The sequence below is a fragment of the Fundulus heteroclitus genome, chromosome 8, assembly GCF_011125445.2.
Source record: "Fundulus heteroclitus isolate FHET01 chromosome 8, MU-UCD_Fhet_4.1, whole genome shotgun sequence".
Lineage (NCBI taxonomy): Eukaryota > Metazoa > Chordata > Actinopteri > Cyprinodontiformes > Fundulidae > Fundulus > Fundulus heteroclitus.
This window is the reverse complement of record NC_046368.1, coordinates 32,577,091-32,595,340: the sequence shown is the minus strand read 5'-3', so window position 1 is coordinate 32,595,340 and position 18,250 is coordinate 32,577,091. Positions and strand designations below refer to the sequence as shown.

Sequence of the window (18,250 nt, the reverse complement as noted above, 5' to 3'; positions counted from 1 at the left end):
GCAGGTTTCTGAAAGCCTCCCGGTGAGAGAGACGGTGGGGAAGAACCCAGTGGGAAATGGCTGTTATGAATGTGGTGGGAGATAATCCACTGTCAGCGGCACATTCACCTGCTTAAACTCCCAACTGCTTGAGGAGAAGACATCTTGGTTAGCTTGCGTTGTAGTGACGCTAATCCAAGATGGGATTACAGGCGAAGCTCCGGGGTTTTGATTGGCTGCTGAGCCCGCCTCCTGCTGCAGGGATTCTTTGCTCCGGTCCGGCAGGAACTGATGCTGGGTTTGTGCCTCTTTACGTGGGCCTGAGGTAGAGCTTGCCACTGTGGAACCACAAAGAACTGGTACCATGTAAGCACTAGCATCAGTGCAACGGTTTGGGAGAGGGGGGGGGGGGGGCAGAGTCATCCACATCATCCTATTGACGGTCGTGGCTGCACTGACATCTCTACTTTTACTTCTCTTCACACAGAAGCTTTCCTTCCTCCAGCAATGTTTTTTGGAGCAAGTTGTAGAGAGGCAGCACTTGATCGACCTGAGTATGTGTTTAACAGGGAGAGGGAAAACATGGTGGAGTCACGGTTTACTCAACACAGTTTCCGTAAATCAGTAACTAAGTCAGAGGCCACATCCTACACCACACTGATTTACAGTAACCATCCTAAATGCTAGATATCATTTTTACTCATCCATTTGTGTGTGTGTGTGTGTGTGTGTGTGTGTGTGTGTGTGGTTACCATCGTAAGGGGCTTGTGTCCTTCAAGTGGTTGGGGCTCAGAGCTCATGATGATTTTTCTTCTTTTATGAGCACCAATGTGGCATCAAAGCGATGTCCTCTGGAGCAGTAATAGATCATGCTCAAATGTGTCGCTGACTATAAACCAGGGGTGTCAAACTCATTTTGGTTTAGGGGCCGCATACAGCTTAATCTGATCTCAAGAGGGCCACACGAGTAAACTCATTGCAAGATTAAATAGAACTAATAAATGTGGACTTGTTGTTGATTTTTATATTAAGTTAATTTCACTTTTACACAATATATTATGAATAACCTCAGCGTTTTTACGAAAAGTATGTGCAATTTCAACAATACTTTTACTCAGTTAAACATTTACTTGTGCATTATGCATAAGAACTGATCACAGTGATTGTACAATGTTGAAAAACATTTATTCACATTTTTGGAACTTAAAAACACTGTTCTGCATGACAAAATACATCAAACAGATAAATATTAAGAAATTATTTTAATTTTTCCACACCTGAAGCTTAATCTGCTAATTAAAACACAGCGCCCCTCGTGGACAATATAGGAACTGCATATTTTCAGTTAAACGAAGTACATGTTTTTTTTAATAATTGTTTTATCATTCTCTTCCATTTATCTTGTCCACTTGTGAAAGTCAAATCTGATGAGTTCTTTGTGGCATCTTATTGCCACATTGCCAGACAGGACACTGGGGGAAAAAAACTTTTTTTTTTTTTTATAATGACAATGCATTTAGCCACAGGGCCGGACTAAATTGTTCGGCGGGCCGGATCCGGCCCGCGGGCCGTATGTTTGACACCCCTGCTATAAATGGTGATTTGTCCAGTGAGGACGAGGATAGCAGAAAAGCTCCCTGGTGAGACAATCCACCTGCAACTAACCCACCGGAGTGAATGAGCGGTGGTGTTGTTCTGATTCCACTTTTGTACCACTGCTCTCAGACCAGACCAGAGGTAGTGGATGGAAGTGGCTGAGTTTGTGTAGCCGTCATACCGCTCGAACTCTCTAGGTTCGTCTGCAGTTAGTTTTATACCTACAGCACGTTGTTCAGACATGAGGAGTCACTTCAAGCTAACACTTAACATCTGGTGGGTGGAGCACAAGTCAAAGTGCTAATTTACTACCAGGATAATTTATTCTGAGCCAAATTTATTTGGCTCAGACACAAGTCCATCCTGATCTCTGTTTATCGGCAGACGCTCTGTAGTGACAGAAGACTTATAAAAAGTAAAAGAAATACAGTTTAAACGATGTGTTGTCTCACCGAGACACTTTTTGCTCAGAAACACTCGTGGTCTCCTCGGTGGTCTGGCTGTCGACTCACTGCTACAGATACCCGTTGTACCATGGCTAGTTGTATGCTTTGGAACAAAGATTGGATCAGAACCCACAGGCAAAAATGTTTAACAGGGAGGCTGTTTTTAAGATGTGAGGAGAAATCCGTCCACTTCACCCGTTTAAATCTACAAGTCTCACCCATTTTCCCTGCGTAGAAGAGCTTCTCAGACGTAAAGAAGGCTCTTTCCATCGTCTTTCTGTGTTGACGATGAGTCTGTTGAAAGATTCCTGTTAAAAAGTACTTTTTAAAAGGAAATAGTTTGCTTGCTAACGCGAATTAGCAGGTGCACTCTGTGTCTCCACACAACGCACCTTTCTTCTGATTTTTCCGTGTGTTTTTCGTTTTATGTTGGCTTGCCACTAAAAAAAAAAAAAACTACCTGGTCCCAAATACACATTCTTCTAGTTGGCAGCCTTCCTTCAAAACAGTGGCGCCAAACCAGTGGCTCCTTCTGTAGACATGCTGAGTTTCATGTCTCTCTTTAGTTTGGGCTTGTTCTGTTCTTGGCTGAGATTCTCCGGCTTGAGTCCAGCAACCAGAAGCTTCTGAGGGCTGTTTGAAACAGATCATTGGGAATTTTACTGGGGAAAGTATCAGGTTTATCAGCTTGTGTTTATTGTAAGTCACAGATGTTCTTTTGCTTTATGTTTAATGTGTTCAGTGCTGGGCAGGTAGCATGAAGTGGGTCTCTCCTGATAGTCCAGAGTTCTGGATCCTCTCTGTCACTCTTTTCCATGTTGATTTGGCCTTATATTATGGATTATGGTCCTGCTGAAAGATCCAGCGAAGACCCATTTCCAGTTACTAATAAAGTCCATCATTTCCACTCATGGGATTTTGAAGAGCCTTTAGATAGGAAACAGACCCACAGTATGACAGATCCTCCACTGTACTGTGAACAGTGGGCTTGAGGTGTAATGTTTACACATTCATCATAGCGCTGGATGATATTGGAAAAAAGCATATCGATAAATTACAAATCACATTATTGATATCGATAATTATCAACAAATCCAAATCATATATTTTAAGTGCAGCCCTGGCCATTATATACTGTTGCTTAGCGACCCGTTTTTTAGATACAAACACAGAATTCAAATTTAACCCTTCATACAACCAACTTCATAACAAAACTGCAAGTTCTTGACTGTAATATTAACCTATATGACTAGAATGCAAAAGGAAGGAAAACTTTTATTCTAGTGAACTTTTTACTGACCTTTTTTTCTATCATTGATCAATATATATTGTTATTGAATTATCGTCCAGCCCTAATTCATCCTTTCGTACTAAGCCCACCTGGAGCATTTGTTGCTGAAAAGCTCAATCTTAGTCTCATCTGACTGAAAAAGGTCCAGTACAAATAACAAAAAAAGCTTTTGTTACCTTTATTGTAAAGTGGTCGCTAGGAGTATCAGCTATTGTCCCATCAATGGTTTTCTTCCTTTTTCTTGTCTAGATATTGAATGCCTAAAACAATAAACGGGAGATAAACCTGAGCTGTTTTATTTTGCTCATTAAATGGCGAGCGTGATTAGAGCGGGGAATTTGTATTCCATCTCCCCCCTATCCTTTGATGATTGTCGTGTAACTCTTGTGATGCAGATAACTACGTGCACCGCCTGGTGGCCAGTAAGACTGACGGCAAGATGGTGCAGTTTGACTGTGAGGGGGAGACCTGCCAAGATGAGAAAATAGATGCTCTCCAGTTAGAGGTAACAGCAGTTTTTATTTAGCTTTAAGCGAGCGCGGAGACGTGCCAACCAGCTTTCCCTGTCTGCAGTACTCATACCTGCTGACCAGCCAGCTGGACTCTCAGAGGATCTACTGGGAGAATAAGATCGTTCATCTGGAGAAGGAGACAGCCGAGGAGGTACCGGAGGACGCTCGTGTCTACACCTGCTCAGGTTCTGAGTTGTGGATCCTAACGGTTCTCGTCTGTCGTTCTGCCCTCAGATCAACAACATGAAGGCAAAATTTAAGGAGACCCTGGAGCGCTGCGATAACCTGGAGCAGCGGCTAGGAGAAATAAGCAAAGAGAAGCAGAGCTTGGAGAAGAAGTAGGTTTTCTATGTCCATGAGGAGGTCCTGTATCTAGTGGTCCTTCTGCTGCTCTCTCTTCAGCATCTGCTCTGTTTCTTCCTTCTAAACTGCAAAGTGAGGGGAAAAGGCAGCGCTCAAGGGAGAAAGTGCAAACACACACATCTGTTTAGTAGAGTTACCAAAAAGCTTTAGTAGAGGACTACAGGAATCAGGTGCCAACTCCAAAGAAATGCCAACATTTCTCTTCAACCCATCCCGTGTCGGACTGTTTCAGGTGCACCCAGCTCAACACTCGCGTGCTGAAGCTGACCCAGGAGCTGAAGGAGGAGCAGGAGATGAACCGCTGTCTTCGAGCCAATCAGACGCAGCTCCAAGCCCAGCTGGCGGAGGAGGAACGCAAAGCAAAAGAGAGCGGTAGGTCATGGCCCTTCCTCCGCCTTTCCCTGACGCAGGCATCAGCAGACGGACAGCTACAGTCCTGTGTGCTTATGCACATGTGCAGCTGTGGGGGTCTCCAAAGAGATGGGTGGGACTCCTTGTTGAGCAGTAACGGCTCTCCTCTAGTGCCGTTTCAGTCTCCATGGTAACCAGCTGTTGTACTGGCTCATGGGGAGGAGTAGTGTCCACTACCTCTGTCACTGCATGTTCACCACAACGTCCACATGCTGGTTTTACAGCAGAAGCGATGACATGCCGATTCATACACGTCGCTATACGGTCTGAAGTCTCTAACTTCTTTGTTTTTTCTTTTTCAACATTCTTTATTTAAGATTATTATGAATTCAACACACATACATATGTATATTTATGCATGCACTTACATAAAGAAAAACAAAAACCAAACAAACAAACAAACAAAAAAAGGGGGGGGGGGTCTCAGCAAATATTTAAGTCCATTTTGGCAATTGACATTTCTTTGAGAGGTTCTCATGGGCTCACATGAAAGAGAAATGTACATATCCAGTGTCTTTCAATAAAAGAGAGAGACATGTCAAGGAGACTAGCAGCTTTTTATAACACCTAGCATCTTTATCAGAGTGGCCATCCAAAGTGGGAAATAGCTGGGGTCCAAACTGAAGTCTCTAACTTCAGACTGTAAGTAAGCAGAGCAGCGGCCGCCCCGTCTCCGCCTCCTTGTTCTCGGCTCATCGGCCACTTCCGGGGTGCATGAATCCCACCCGACGGGGAAATGTTCTACAGCGTACATCCTCTTGCCTTAGAGCCTTGTCTGTGTGGAAATATGAGGAACGGGAATCCAAAGCTTATTAAAGTCCGTATCATTCATGTTGCATGTCTGTTTCTAGAGAAGACGGATGAACAGTGATGGAATAAAGTTTCTATAGTGCTGAGAGCAGCTGTTAATTAATCATCAGCGGGGGCAGATTTCCTCCTCGACAGTGACGGGCTGATGAGGTCAGAGAGACGATAACCAGCTGCACCTTATCGCTGCTACGAGGGACTGCATGCTAATGACTCATGGGAGGTTCTGAGTTTTCTTCTTCCATGATGCACGTGTTGAGCTATAAAATTAGCCGGTTTACTCTCTGGGTGGAATGAGCGGTGGGCTTTGGAGCGCCGTTTGCTAAAAGAGATGATTACTGGTAAATCTTTAAGCTGGATAACCCAAAGCAAATAGGTCGTTTCCCTGGACGTCAGTTTGTTGGTTCCTGATTCGCTGCTCCGCTGCCAGGTCACCCGTTCTATAGAGCGACGCTGACGAGTTGAACTGAACTGCGGACCCTCTAGAAACGACGGAGCAGGGGAACAGGAACGTGTAGGATGATTTATTACTGGACTGACAGAATATGGAAATACTCTGTCATCGGGGGCTGCTGTCAGAGAGTACTTCCTCTTTAGATGCTCACATGTGCAAATCACAGGCAAATTTTTAATAAACACAAAGCTACTACTACAACCGAGAGCCTGTCTCCTGCAGCAGCCGGGCGTGAGGCGGAGTGTCTTTGTCTCGTTTAATAACGAGGCCTATTTCCCCTTGACCTGTAAGAATGAATAGCTTGAGGTAAGTAAGATGTTTCACTAATCCTCTGGAGGGGCTCCATTGTTTTCCCCTCTCACATTCAGTGCTGGAATGCTTGCATCATGACGCCGCCTGCGGGTAGGCCTCATGTTTGGCTAGTTGGTGAGCATACCTGTATTTTTCCTTCAGCCTCTGCCTTTTATTAAGGGGGCGGTTCAGACGAAGATCCCTGGGTAAACAACTACTGTGTGACAGAAGCACAGAGTCTGGGCGCTCTGGCTTTAACTGCCACCAACTTCTTACCATGGCAGTTTCTCTGGAAATAACTGTCTGATAATGTTTCTGTTGTTGTGCCTAACCCCCCCACCCCCCCAGCCCTGTTTGTCAGAGGTCATTCTTTAGGGGCCAGCCATGCTCAGAAATCTTGCATTCTTATCTGGGAGGTATTCCCTCCATGTCATTCTTCTGATTATTATTTTTTTTTTCTCAGGAAATCTTTAAAAGTCTTCTGTTTTAACGGCAACATGACGATCCATGAGAAGTGGCAGCAACAGCCTGCTGTCAGTTTTTAAAGCACAACCAAAGCAAAGATGCGTTTTTACCAGATCAAACTACCACTGGCTTTTCATTTTGCCCGTTATCCTACTGAGGTTTAGCAGACAGCTAGCTCCAGCCAAACAACTTAATTCTGCCTTTTAGAGTCGTCACAGTTGAGTAACTTGACTAGGATCTCAAATGTGATGGTTAGCATCTCTGCAACTGCAGCTATCACAGGATGTTCTGCCTCCGACGGGCCGAAGCTGACAAAAGAATGGCCCAAGAATAGGAAGGCAGGTAAACAGAAGGAGCTGCAGGTGAGGACCATTAAAACCCTGAAACTGTCCTAAACAAGCATTCAGTCCTTTAGAAGACCTTTAGTTGCTCAAACCCAGTTTAAAAAGGGTTCTGTGACATATGGATGGATGTGGAAACGGTAATCGGGCCGTGTTTGTACAAAGTATTTTACTACTGCTGTTGCAAACAAACTAGGCAGCTGATGCTTGACTTATGTCCACCTTCTAAAGATCCCCAGGCAGGTGTGATGACGTCCTACACCAGCCCCACATTTCCAGGAAAACGCTGTTCAGCTGAGATTCTTGTGAAACCAGCTGCAGTTTATCTAGTGGCAACAAAAGCAGCAGTGACTTTTAACTCTGACCTGCAACTGACCGGGTCGCATCCGCAGCAAATCATGAGTCTAGCAATTGTATTCTAATAGAATAGTTATATATTTAGTTATATATATATAGTAATAAGTAAGCTAATGTTTCAATGTGGAAATTTTGACCAGCTTTAATTTCCTTGTATGTGAAGAGATACACGAGAACATGCTGGCAGCACTGAGAGACATTCCTGTAAGGTGGTTCTTATTATTTCCGTTCAGGCTTTGTTTGCTTTTTTAAAGGTCATCTATTAAAAAGCTGTCTGAAATCAAATAACCATGCGAGGCCTGACATAAAGGACCGACTTCAAGCCTCCCTAGTGCTTCAGGAACAATAATATGTCTTTGTGCTAGCTGGCCAGCGCTGCTCTCACACTGGCTGGGTGAGGGTCAACGGCGACGTTTCCTTCCTAGATGTGAGAGCAGCGCAGGCCGTTAGCTTCCTCATCTCAGGCGCTGCTTATCAAACCAGGAAGGAACTAAATCGCCCCGCCGCATCGCACACTTTGGTGGACTTTCCCGCTTTGAACAACACTTTCTGGTGTGTGGGGTGTGTCAGCGGCACTGTGGGGAACAGTGTCACAGCACTTTGTGTGTTTACCGTCATTCTGGGGAAGGAAAATGTCCGGGGTTAGCTGGTGAACACCCATTATCCTGATTGACAGTATAACTTGGGTGTTTTGGCCAGTTTGGGGACAGTGTCTGATTTCAGACCAGTTCTTCAAGGGTTTCTGTCCTTTTCTGATCCCGTCCTATTTTGCTGCTGCTGTTGCTATTTATAGTACAGAGAGAAAGATTCCTCCCCAAAAAACACCCGCGCTATGAAAGTAGTACTTGTCAGAGTGATTTTTTTAACTAGGTTAGTTGTTTTAACTGCAGAGAATGTGAGTTTAGCTTTCTCCATTGATTAAAAACAATGTTTTAAAATGTTCTATTTATTCCACAGTCATGTTGTATGAGGCTCTGGAAACTATAGTTACATTGAAGAAATTAGAGTATGTCTTCTGATGAGGCTCCATTGTCAGATTAAACGTAACTACAATCAATTTGATGCAATGTTCTAATCTTAAATGTTGCTTTTTTCCATTAGCTGTCTGCAGAAAATCATGAATGACAAAGGCCTCAAAACATCAGTTGTACAGTCATTATTCTTTGTGTTTTTTACTGAGTTACTAAAATTCAGGATCTTTTCAGTAATATCCACATTTTCTGAAACGACTTAGAGGTTGTGGATTTCTGTAAAGCAAGTGATAGAAGCTGCATTAGACATAATCTTAATAAAAAATGTCAATCGAGCCGTGCATCCCTGCTGCTTTGGTGGCTCAGAGAGGCGACATGACGGTAGCCGTCCTCTGCCCCCACACCCTTCTAGCTTACTGCTTACTAGCATGACTCAGCAGTACCAAAAAGGCCTCCATCCCAGACTGAGGTTACAGCTTTTCATAAAATGGTCTCAAAGACTGATGGACTGTGGGTGTGGGTGTGTTTATAAATAAGTTTTGGGATTCTGTTTAAATTCCTGCTATACCTCAGTGGCAGTTTCACTTGGTATGACATCACTGCCGCGGCTTTCCTTGTTTTAACAGAAACCTGATCAGAAATGTTTGACCAATTTCCAATATCCAGCTTTTTTACTTGAACATGCTGCTCTTTGATTCTGGTTACTCTTAAAGATATATAAATAACTGTGTTCCTATAACCCCCCCCTTCCAAGTCTTCCTTAGTGAACAGTTTTCACTTATTTATCTAGATGTCACACTGTGTGTGGGAGAGCATTCGCTGTAAAATAAGGTTTTGCCGTTTTAAAATGGAGAGAACGCATGTAGCTGACGTTTTCCTTGTTCTGTGGCGTCTTGTAGGGGTGGGCGATATGAAAAAAATCTAATATTACAATACATTTGGGCTATATCGTGATACACGATATATATCACAATATGTTAAAATAACCTTGAAAAACAAATGTTTTTAGCCACATAGTGCCTAAAGTTGCATTGGTATATCTCATATTAACGTGTCAATTTTTTTTGTTTGAAAAATTGATTGCAAAATAACAATGAATTTAAAATATTATATTTTTGCCGTTTTTAAACCACAGCTGCACATAGAAGCTTTTCACAAATTACAATATTGTCACATTAAAGCTCTTTCATGATCAACACTGGACCTTAAAAAACAGAACATCCCAGCAGCCAAAAAGAACACCAAGGAAAAATCTGACACAAAATAAACCTGAAATAAAAGGTGCTCTTTTGTGCTTGAAACATATATTCTGTATAATAAAATTGTGACAATCCTAAAAACAAAAGCTTGAATTGTGACTATAAAATCAACTGATGAGTCGCAGCTACATATTCAAAGCTTCTCAAAAATATTTCCGTTGCTCTTTAGGCGCTGGGAAATTTTAAATAAACGTTTTTTTTCTGTCATACGGGATTTAGCAAAAGAAGACGTAGTTTCAACAGTTTTTACGGCTGGTTTAATTAAAGTTTCCTTCGTTCCTTAAAGTGTTTTGGGGGGGGGGGGGGGGAGATGTCGACACGCGGAGTTTACAAGAGTCTTCATTTTGCACTGGATGACGTTTTAGGTGGAACAAATTTGTGCTACTGCTACCTTTTGTGGCAATGGTGTTACGGCATATTTAGCAAATTACTGCATTTTGTTCGACGTCCTTCTTGTGAAATTCAAACCACGGCCTGAAACGCTGTAGCCATAGATCTCGCTGTCTCATTAATGTAAGTAAGCGCACGGGTGTGTGTGTGTGTGTGTGTGTGTGTGTGTGTGTGTGTGTGTGTGTGTGTGTGCGTGCGCACGCCAGGAGGAGCAAATGATGCGTTCACAGCATGTGGGAAAAACTAAACTCTCAGTGAAATAAATGCAGCGGCTCAATCTTGCAATGAAAATTTACACTCGATGATCGCGATAAAGCCATTTTAACCATCGCGCGGAGGAAAACTCAAGATGCATCGAGTATATTCGATATATCGCCCACCCCTAGCGTCTTGTATCACTAACCTAACAAATTAGGGCTGTTAATTGCTAACTGTTCACTGGTCTCAGTGGAGACTTACCTGAAAGCTGAATTCTGGTGGTATCAGCGTCCATCTAGTCCCACTCCTTCCTCATCCGTTCGAGAAGCAACACGGCATGAGTCGGCAGATCAAAATAACGTACTGTGGGAGGGCTACTTTTCATATCAAATCTTTGATCGTATGAATTGGTGAAGAAGCGAAATAACCAGGACCAACTAAGGTCTGGCTTTCTGAGCCAGCAGCCTGAACAAACAGCTGACAGTTTCCTTTTAAACAGTTTCTTACAGCTTTCCTTCTTCCTCTGACCTCATTTTAAGCACAAGAATGGAAATAATTATGAATTCTTCTTCTGTCAGTAACAACTTCTATACTGAAGAGTGTTATGGCTAAGGTGACCTGTCAGTGCTTAGCAACATAGTGTTTGGTGATTTTTGGCTTTCTGACCAGTCAGGGCAAATTGGGATGAAATCCTCAGATTGTCGTCACCAGCCAATGATATGTGTGCTTCTCTGGGATTCAAACTTTATTTATTAGCTAAATAAAATGAGCACGTTTTATGCGTATTTGGCATTAAGATGTAAACAGAACTGTTGTGCAATTAGATTTTTTGCTTTATTCTTTTTAAACCTGCTGTAGGTGAACGAAAGGATGTGGTCATAACCGAGCTGCAGGAGCAGCTGAGAGACGTGATGTTTTACCTGGAGACACAGCAGAAGATCGAGCAGCTGTCTTCTGAAGCTCGCAGCGAAATCCAAGAGGGCCACATCGACATCCCGGCCAGCCAGAGCTGCTCCGATGGAGCGGGCCCCTCCTCAGGGCGGGGCAGGAGAGGGCGGGGCAGGAAGAGGAAGTAGGCAGCAGCCCAACTCTGCTGGAACTCCTTCAAAACCATCACTGCAAGTCAGATGATGGTGTTTTTACTGCTGAGCTGTGGAGTTTGTTAAGCTGTGGCTCCTGAGGAGGACACTGGGACAAAACGGCAACATTTGATCTTAACGTAGCCTTCAAAAGGAAAAGTGGAGCGTCTCTTAAATTTTGTGTGATGTTTCAGTTATTTTCATACAGAAAGGCTGCTCTCAGATTCACTACACGTTCACAAGTGTGCAGTTAAATATTATGCATTACAAGTTTTACAAGCCTGTATGAAAAAAATCTCTGAAAAAGCAAATTTTCTCTAAGGAGTAAAATTGATTAGAAAAATATGTACAAAAAATATATTTTAGGTTTTGGAAAAAAACTTTTCAGTTGAGAACACTCCTGGGCAAGGTTGGATAATATGGACTGAAAAAGATGTTTCTTTTCCCAACAGAGCACTTTTAGTGCAGCCTGTCATCAGCTGTGATAAGCTGAGCGGACAGGACCCTGTTTTTTTTTTAATTCTGCTTTATTATGTTACCTTTATTTTTATTATCACTATTAGTTTTTCATAAAAAGAACTTCCCTGCTGTTTAGATCTAAATGTGAGCTTGTAGTGGTGAAACTCTAAGGAAGGATACCACTAAATAGATCCATCTTCTGCTTTTATGTTTGCTGTAAAAAAAAAAAAACTTAAGTTATTGTCATCTATATTAAGCCGCATTATATTGGTCATGATTTCTGTTTTATCTTCAAATACAAAGACTTTTGACCTTTATTCACCGCTGTCCTGTGGAAAGTGTCTCTCTTTGGGGGAATCGCTGGCGAAGCTTTGACCTCCCCTACCAAGGAGAGAAAGGACACAAATGACAGCCTAGAAGGCTTTGGAACAGTATTTGCCTCCTTACAGATTTTTTCTGTTTGTGTTTTTTTTTCTTGTAGAACCTGAATGTTTTTGATCATCAAACAGATTTTGATATCAGAGGTAAATTGCAAACTGATTTCAATTGTGAAGAGAGAGACCCTCTCCGGACCACCCTGCCCGTAATTGGCCCTAAACCTGATAACTAGTTGGGCGTCAGTGTGGAGGAATCTCAGCCCACCTTTTGGAGCATGTTTAAAGTCATCTCACCGCGTCTCAATCAGGATGAAAGTCCAGACTGGCTAGGTCACTTAAAAACCTTTTTGTTTTGTTTGCAGTAACTCAGAGGTGGATTGATGTCCTACTGCACAAACACTTGGGTTTTAGATCACAAACTGATTTTCTCCTGGAGGATTTTCTGGTTTAAATAATAAATTAGGGTTTAAATAACTACAGCGAGTGATCCAGGTCCCCAAGAAAGAAAGCAGCCACAAAACAAAACGTAGAAACTCATGAGTTTAATGGAAAACTGGGAAACGAATCTGGAAGTTATTCTGGAATATAAAAGTTAAGTCATATCAGCCGATATGTTGTTAATGGAAAAATAAGTCAGAGTAAGAGAACTTTGACAGCACCTACTTCACAGGTATTCACCAAATGCAAAGTGTTGTATGGCAGTTTGAATGTTTCATAGTGTTTGCATGAGCTGCTGACATTTTAGAGCTTTTAGTTCTTACCTGGCAGAAAATTAAGCCGTTAGCTGGACATTTGACTTGTTTGATCAAAATGAATACCCTAAAGCTGCAGCCGCCTTTATTCTTGTTTTGCCATTCCTGTTGCCGTATCTAAAAGCCTGTTTTAAATGGGAGCTGGCGTGAAGAAATAAAGCATATTTTGAGAAACATTGAGCCGTATGTACAGTATAGTGATTAAGATGTTGTTGATAGTGTGTTTGTTCGGTTGAATGATCTAAAATTGAATCTGCTAGCGTGTCATGAAACGAGACTCAAATTCATCGCTCCCAGTCTGCTCTACTGTCCGTCTAACCAAAGCTCAAGTCGTTCACTAATTTCTGCTCACAAGCTCAAACGGGTGTCTCCACGTAGCTCTAATTTTTGTAACCTGACACTGACAATAAGCGCCTGATGGTCCATATTTTTAGGACCATAAGTAGTACGGTAAATTAACGTGCATGTGTGTCTTTGGCCATGCATAAGGCGCATTAAATATTCTTTCAAAGTGTTCAATTTCACTCTGCTCTCTCCTGAGAGGGAGAGCTATCCGTCTGTATCAGGAGGACAGAGTAGGTGGACTACACTGCCCTGTTTCTAACATAAGGCCAAAATAAACATAACGTTTATATTGAATTAACTTAGTTTATTGTTGCTAGGGTGTACTCTGGGCGTGACTGCCTTACATAAATGCACATCAAGTTTAGACATTACAGTCAGGCAGTCTTGTAGACAGCTCAGGGGTCCGGTCAGGTAGTGACACAGTGTACCGTAATGCTCCAAATATCCATTGAGCGGAGCGGCTTTTTTGTTAATCAATGTCTTACTTACACATTTTAACAGATTTTTGAGCGCATTTTACCACATATAATCAGTAAGCACAAGTACGATAATCATATATGACACACCGTATTGTTAGACGCACTATTAAGTTTTGAGAAAATTTAAGGATTTTAAGTGCGCCTTATAGTCCGAAAAATACGTGGTCAGTATGTCTAGAAAAAAAACCTTTATAAATTCAGTCCATTTACCCTTAAAACAGGACTGAGACGAGTTATCTGGGTCTGAGGCTACATTCACACGGCAGGGAAATGCGACCCAAATCAGATCTTTTCTCCCACATGTGACCCATATCTGTCTTTTTACAGCAGTGTGAACCAATCCTGATCTTTTCATCCCCCAAAAAATCCGAATTGTGCCACTTCCATATGTGGTACTAATTTGGATACGTATCGGAAGCCTCTGCTGTCTGAACAGTCATGTCGCATTTTATTCATCTTTCACATCACTCTCCTGTCTCTCACTACACATCCACACACAGCAGAAGCAGCTAACGCTCCATAAAAGATTAATAGCTGTGCTGCTTTCTTCATACCTTAATTCATCTTGCTATGAGGTGGTCTTAATAGGGTCGGCTTCCAATGCTCAACAGTTTTATAATAATAATGATAGATGCCGGCCAGTATCTGTGTTTTCTTTTTTTTTTGGATTTTTTTTTTTAACATAACTTTATTGAACACTTCTAGAAACAATTACATTCACCATTACATCTGTAAGCAGTGTGCTGCTCTGTGACGTCTCCTGCTGTTATCGGTGCATGCGGGTCGCTTTACAGTCTTGAACCGTTCAGACTGCAGTATGATGGCGGTCACATTTAATAGTAGTATGAACGGCCACCTCAAAAAAAAACATCAGATTTTTAGCAAAAAATTGGAATTGAGCATCCAGACCTGCTTTGTGAATGTAGCCTAAGAGAGCCATCCACTGCAGGTTGTATATTGACTGCTCCTAACCTCTCAACAGAATCACGCTTCAACATATCTGGACTGTTAGTTTAAGAGTTGGGAAATTCAATTAGCTACATTTAAAAAAAAAAAAAAAAAAAAAAAAAAGCCACAGAAAGTGGATTTCCAAAATTAGAGCTCCCACCACTTTAATGGTTTTAATGACAAAATCAGGAAAAGGAGTTCAGATTATATTTCAAGTCTTATCTCGACTGTTCTACATTTTGCTGCACATTTTTAAACACATTTCTCAAAAAGAAAAAAAAAATGGAAACTTATATTTCATTTTTTTACATTGACTCAGATGTTAAGTTGCCTGCTTGCTGTTTCCTGGTAACGTCATAAGGTTACCAGGTTTTTGTGAGTTGCCCATGAATCACTCGGCTAAAAAAAGTTGCAGCAACCAAGTCGAAAGTGCAGCTTTAGAAAAGATCCCTCAGATCTTGCACATCTTCACAACAGATGTCACTTCTGACTAATCCCTGTGCTTCCTACTACAACACTAACAGTTTATGCACAGCTGCTTGGTGGAAGTAAACTGTGTACAGAGTCTGAGCGCGGATGCTCACAGAAACAAACTTCCCTCTGACAGTTTCTCAAATGTCACACAAGCTGCACGCTGTTATCATTGGCTGTGTGCAAGGCGTTGTCACCCACTGACAGTCAGACTATGAATGACTCCTGCACCCTGAGCTGAATGACTCCTGCACCCTGAGCTGAATGGCTGGACAGACATTAGTGCAGCGTGCAGTAATACTGCTGCAGGCAGGTCATTCGCTCCATGCAAATGTCGTTCACGCCTTTTCTATTTATATCACGTCGTGGTCTGTTCAGCGCTGAGCCCATGCAGACAGGAGATTGCAACACCAGCTTTTTAAATTGCCGCAAATGGCTCTTTTATTATTCATTTCTTATTTGAAACAACAGAATGGTATGACCAAAACATTCAGAGCACAAAATCTAAAACTTCCAACTACCAACTGATGGTTGTCTACTTCCCCAGTCTTCACCACCACCTCCTGTTATAAATAGAGGCTGCTGCAAACGTGGGGACGGCTGGCTTTACAGCAGAGGCGGCCTGAACGTTATCGCTGCCTCCTTCTGTCAGTGCAGTGAACCCATGCAAAGCAGAACAGCGTGTTTTCAACAAGAGGGAAGAAGATGTAAACTCAAAGGGATGGATTACAGACTAGTTTTGGTTTCAGTTAGGATCAAATGCTGAGATTCAGGTAGGGGCACACTGGATCTACCAGTACTCAGGAACCAACAATAGCTCGATGCATTTACTTAACAAGCAGGAATGTTGCTTTGCACGTGTGTCAGTGGCAGCTCTGTGCAATATGTATATTGATCAAAGATGGGTGTTTGTTTACCTCAAGTCTCACAACATCTCTTTAAAATATAGACAATAATTACCTCTAGACAAGCTCGCAACCAGGGTATTTCTCTGGGCTTTTACTTTTAAAAACATTTATGGCAATATGTTCAGGTAGATGTGATGAACTGCTTTTCACGGCAGCCATTTTGCTTTGTTTGCCTGACTTTACATCTGAAAAACTTTCAAAAGGCGGCAAGTCCTCTGATTTCTCTCAGATTTGGAAATCTAAAATTCAAACACCTGAGTACAAATGAAAGAACCACTTAAAGGCTTGACACCTTTATTTTGTTTCAGTTATAAAGGTTGTGAAAGTTTATAAACTTTTACAACTTCTAAGAGAGGAAATAGTTTAGCTTGCTTGAATAAAAACAGAAGTGTTGCAACGCCTTTGTTAGCCTATTTATTATAATATAATAAAAAAAAGTTGTATAATGATAGTTCCTGTTCTAAAAACATGTCAGAAGTTGCTGTGCGTTCAGTTTACCTCCGGTTTCAGAAAACCAGCCAGATGCTTAGAACCAAGTCACACTTGGTTAAGGTTTCAGTCAAATCTAAAAAAAAAATTACGCTAAGCACTTAAAAACAAACCAAAGTCACACCAAAGTCATGTGGAGATAAAAGCCTAACAAGAATAACGGCAGTAGAACAAGCAACATTGAACATGAATTGATAATATCATGAGATTGACTTAAAACCAACATAAAACCAAGACCTCATTTAAGTATAAAAAGCCTGAAAGAAAATATGTTTACTATTATTAGCAGTACAAGCAGGAAATGATTGTATTTCTCAATGTTTTATGCAAACGCTGTAGCAGCATGTTCACTACCATGTTTGTGATTTAATGAGATACAAACTGTAACAAGGAGCAAACAACAGTTATCACAGTAGCTATGGCCGCCTTTTCGACAGGCGGCCGCCATGTTGAATGGCGGTTAGAGTTTGGCGGCGAAGCTCTGTAGCGCATACGAACACCTCAGAACCAACCTTTCACACTGTTTTTACTGCTCTCCTCCATCATGAAGCCTTAGCTGAACTCTTAACGGTCAATGAAAACAACCTCCTATTCCACGCCCATCGTCCATTGAGTCTGTTACATGTGTCTTTAATACCTTATTACATTATGATCAACGTCTCTCTGTTTAAATCCCTGTAAGACATGTCCAAAAGCTCTTTAAATAGGTTGTTCTTCACAAAATAATCCATTAAAGATTAGTGATTTGTAACTTTACATAGGTGTGTTAAAATGACTACACATCTGAGACGCTGAAGGAGTAAACAGTCCCAGCGCGGAGTCTCACTGCGTTCTCTCGCTAAACTAGGAATGTGGTCAGGAAGATAAAAGGAAGATTTATTAGTATTATTGGCTGTGTACGCCATGGAGGCGCACACTTCCAGATTCCTTCCCTGGTTGGCTGACAGCTCAGTGACGTGTCGTCGCCCCAGAGCAGCTGATCCATGTCAATCCTCATTCAGGAAGAGGAGTGAAGCGAAAACCAAAAACAAAACCAGCAAGTTATTTCCACTCACTTCGGATTCAAGTCTGATCACCTTTGTCAAATTCTGTTTGTGCTTTTCGGCGTTTTTTTTTTTGGGACTCACTCCAAACTTTGTCGCGCTTCCTGCCAAGCTCTGTTTTACTTCTCCTCCATGTCTTGACACGCTCACCATCACTTTCTCTGGCAGCTTTTGCTCCCATGTGTCTGATTCACCACTGGTGCACTTCAAAGGTGGAAGCCATCCTGCTCTGCCAGACTGGCCGGCTGCAGCTGCCACTTCCCTCTAATGCAGAACATCAAAACCTGCAGTGTTCTGACGTTCTGAGCTGAAAAACGGGCCAGCAAGAACCACAGCAGAAGACGGCATGTCAGTGAGAGGATCTGGACCACAGTAAGGCTTTCTGGTTCTGATCAGTCGGTGCTTTGGTCTGAGATGCTGGTATTTCCTTCTTTGAATTTCTGATTGTTGGTTTTTCTCTGGCAAAGATTCTCCTTTAAAGTCGTCGTTAGATAACAAAGCTCAGGAAGAGGCCTCGGCCCTTTGTTTAAACTTCAGACGCCAGAATCACTGCTAAAGTTAAACTTTGAATCAGCTTCAATATTATGGACATACAGATCTCTCTTTGAGTCGAGTTAGTTTTTATGTCTATTTTATGCTTTATTTATAACTTATGATTATCAGCACTATTTGGTATCACTGCCAATAATGCTTCAATTTCCATGGAAGAGTTCATATTGCTGATTCTGAAATAAAATCTTATCTGTGATTCTCATTGTTCCTTATTGAA

At 42.0% G+C, this 18,250-nt stretch overlaps 1 protein-coding gene across 1 annotated transcript in view; it reads left to right on the top strand.

Annotated features, from left to right (window-relative positions):
* LOC105917373 (BRCA1 associated protein) overlaps positions 1-12,978 on the top strand; it is a gene marked incomplete in the record, with an annotated part of 17,071 nt that extends 4,093 nt beyond the window's left edge. Inside the window, 5 exon segments of the mRNA XM_036140647.1 lie at positions 3,716-3,817; positions 3,886-3,975; positions 4,059-4,162; positions 4,420-4,559; positions 10,990-12,978. Of these exon segments, the coding sequence (XP_035996540.1) occupies positions 3,716-3,817; positions 3,886-3,975; positions 4,059-4,162; positions 4,420-4,559; positions 10,990-11,207 (654 nt within the window).
* Between the last annotated feature and the right edge of the window lie 5,272 nt (positions 12,979-18,250).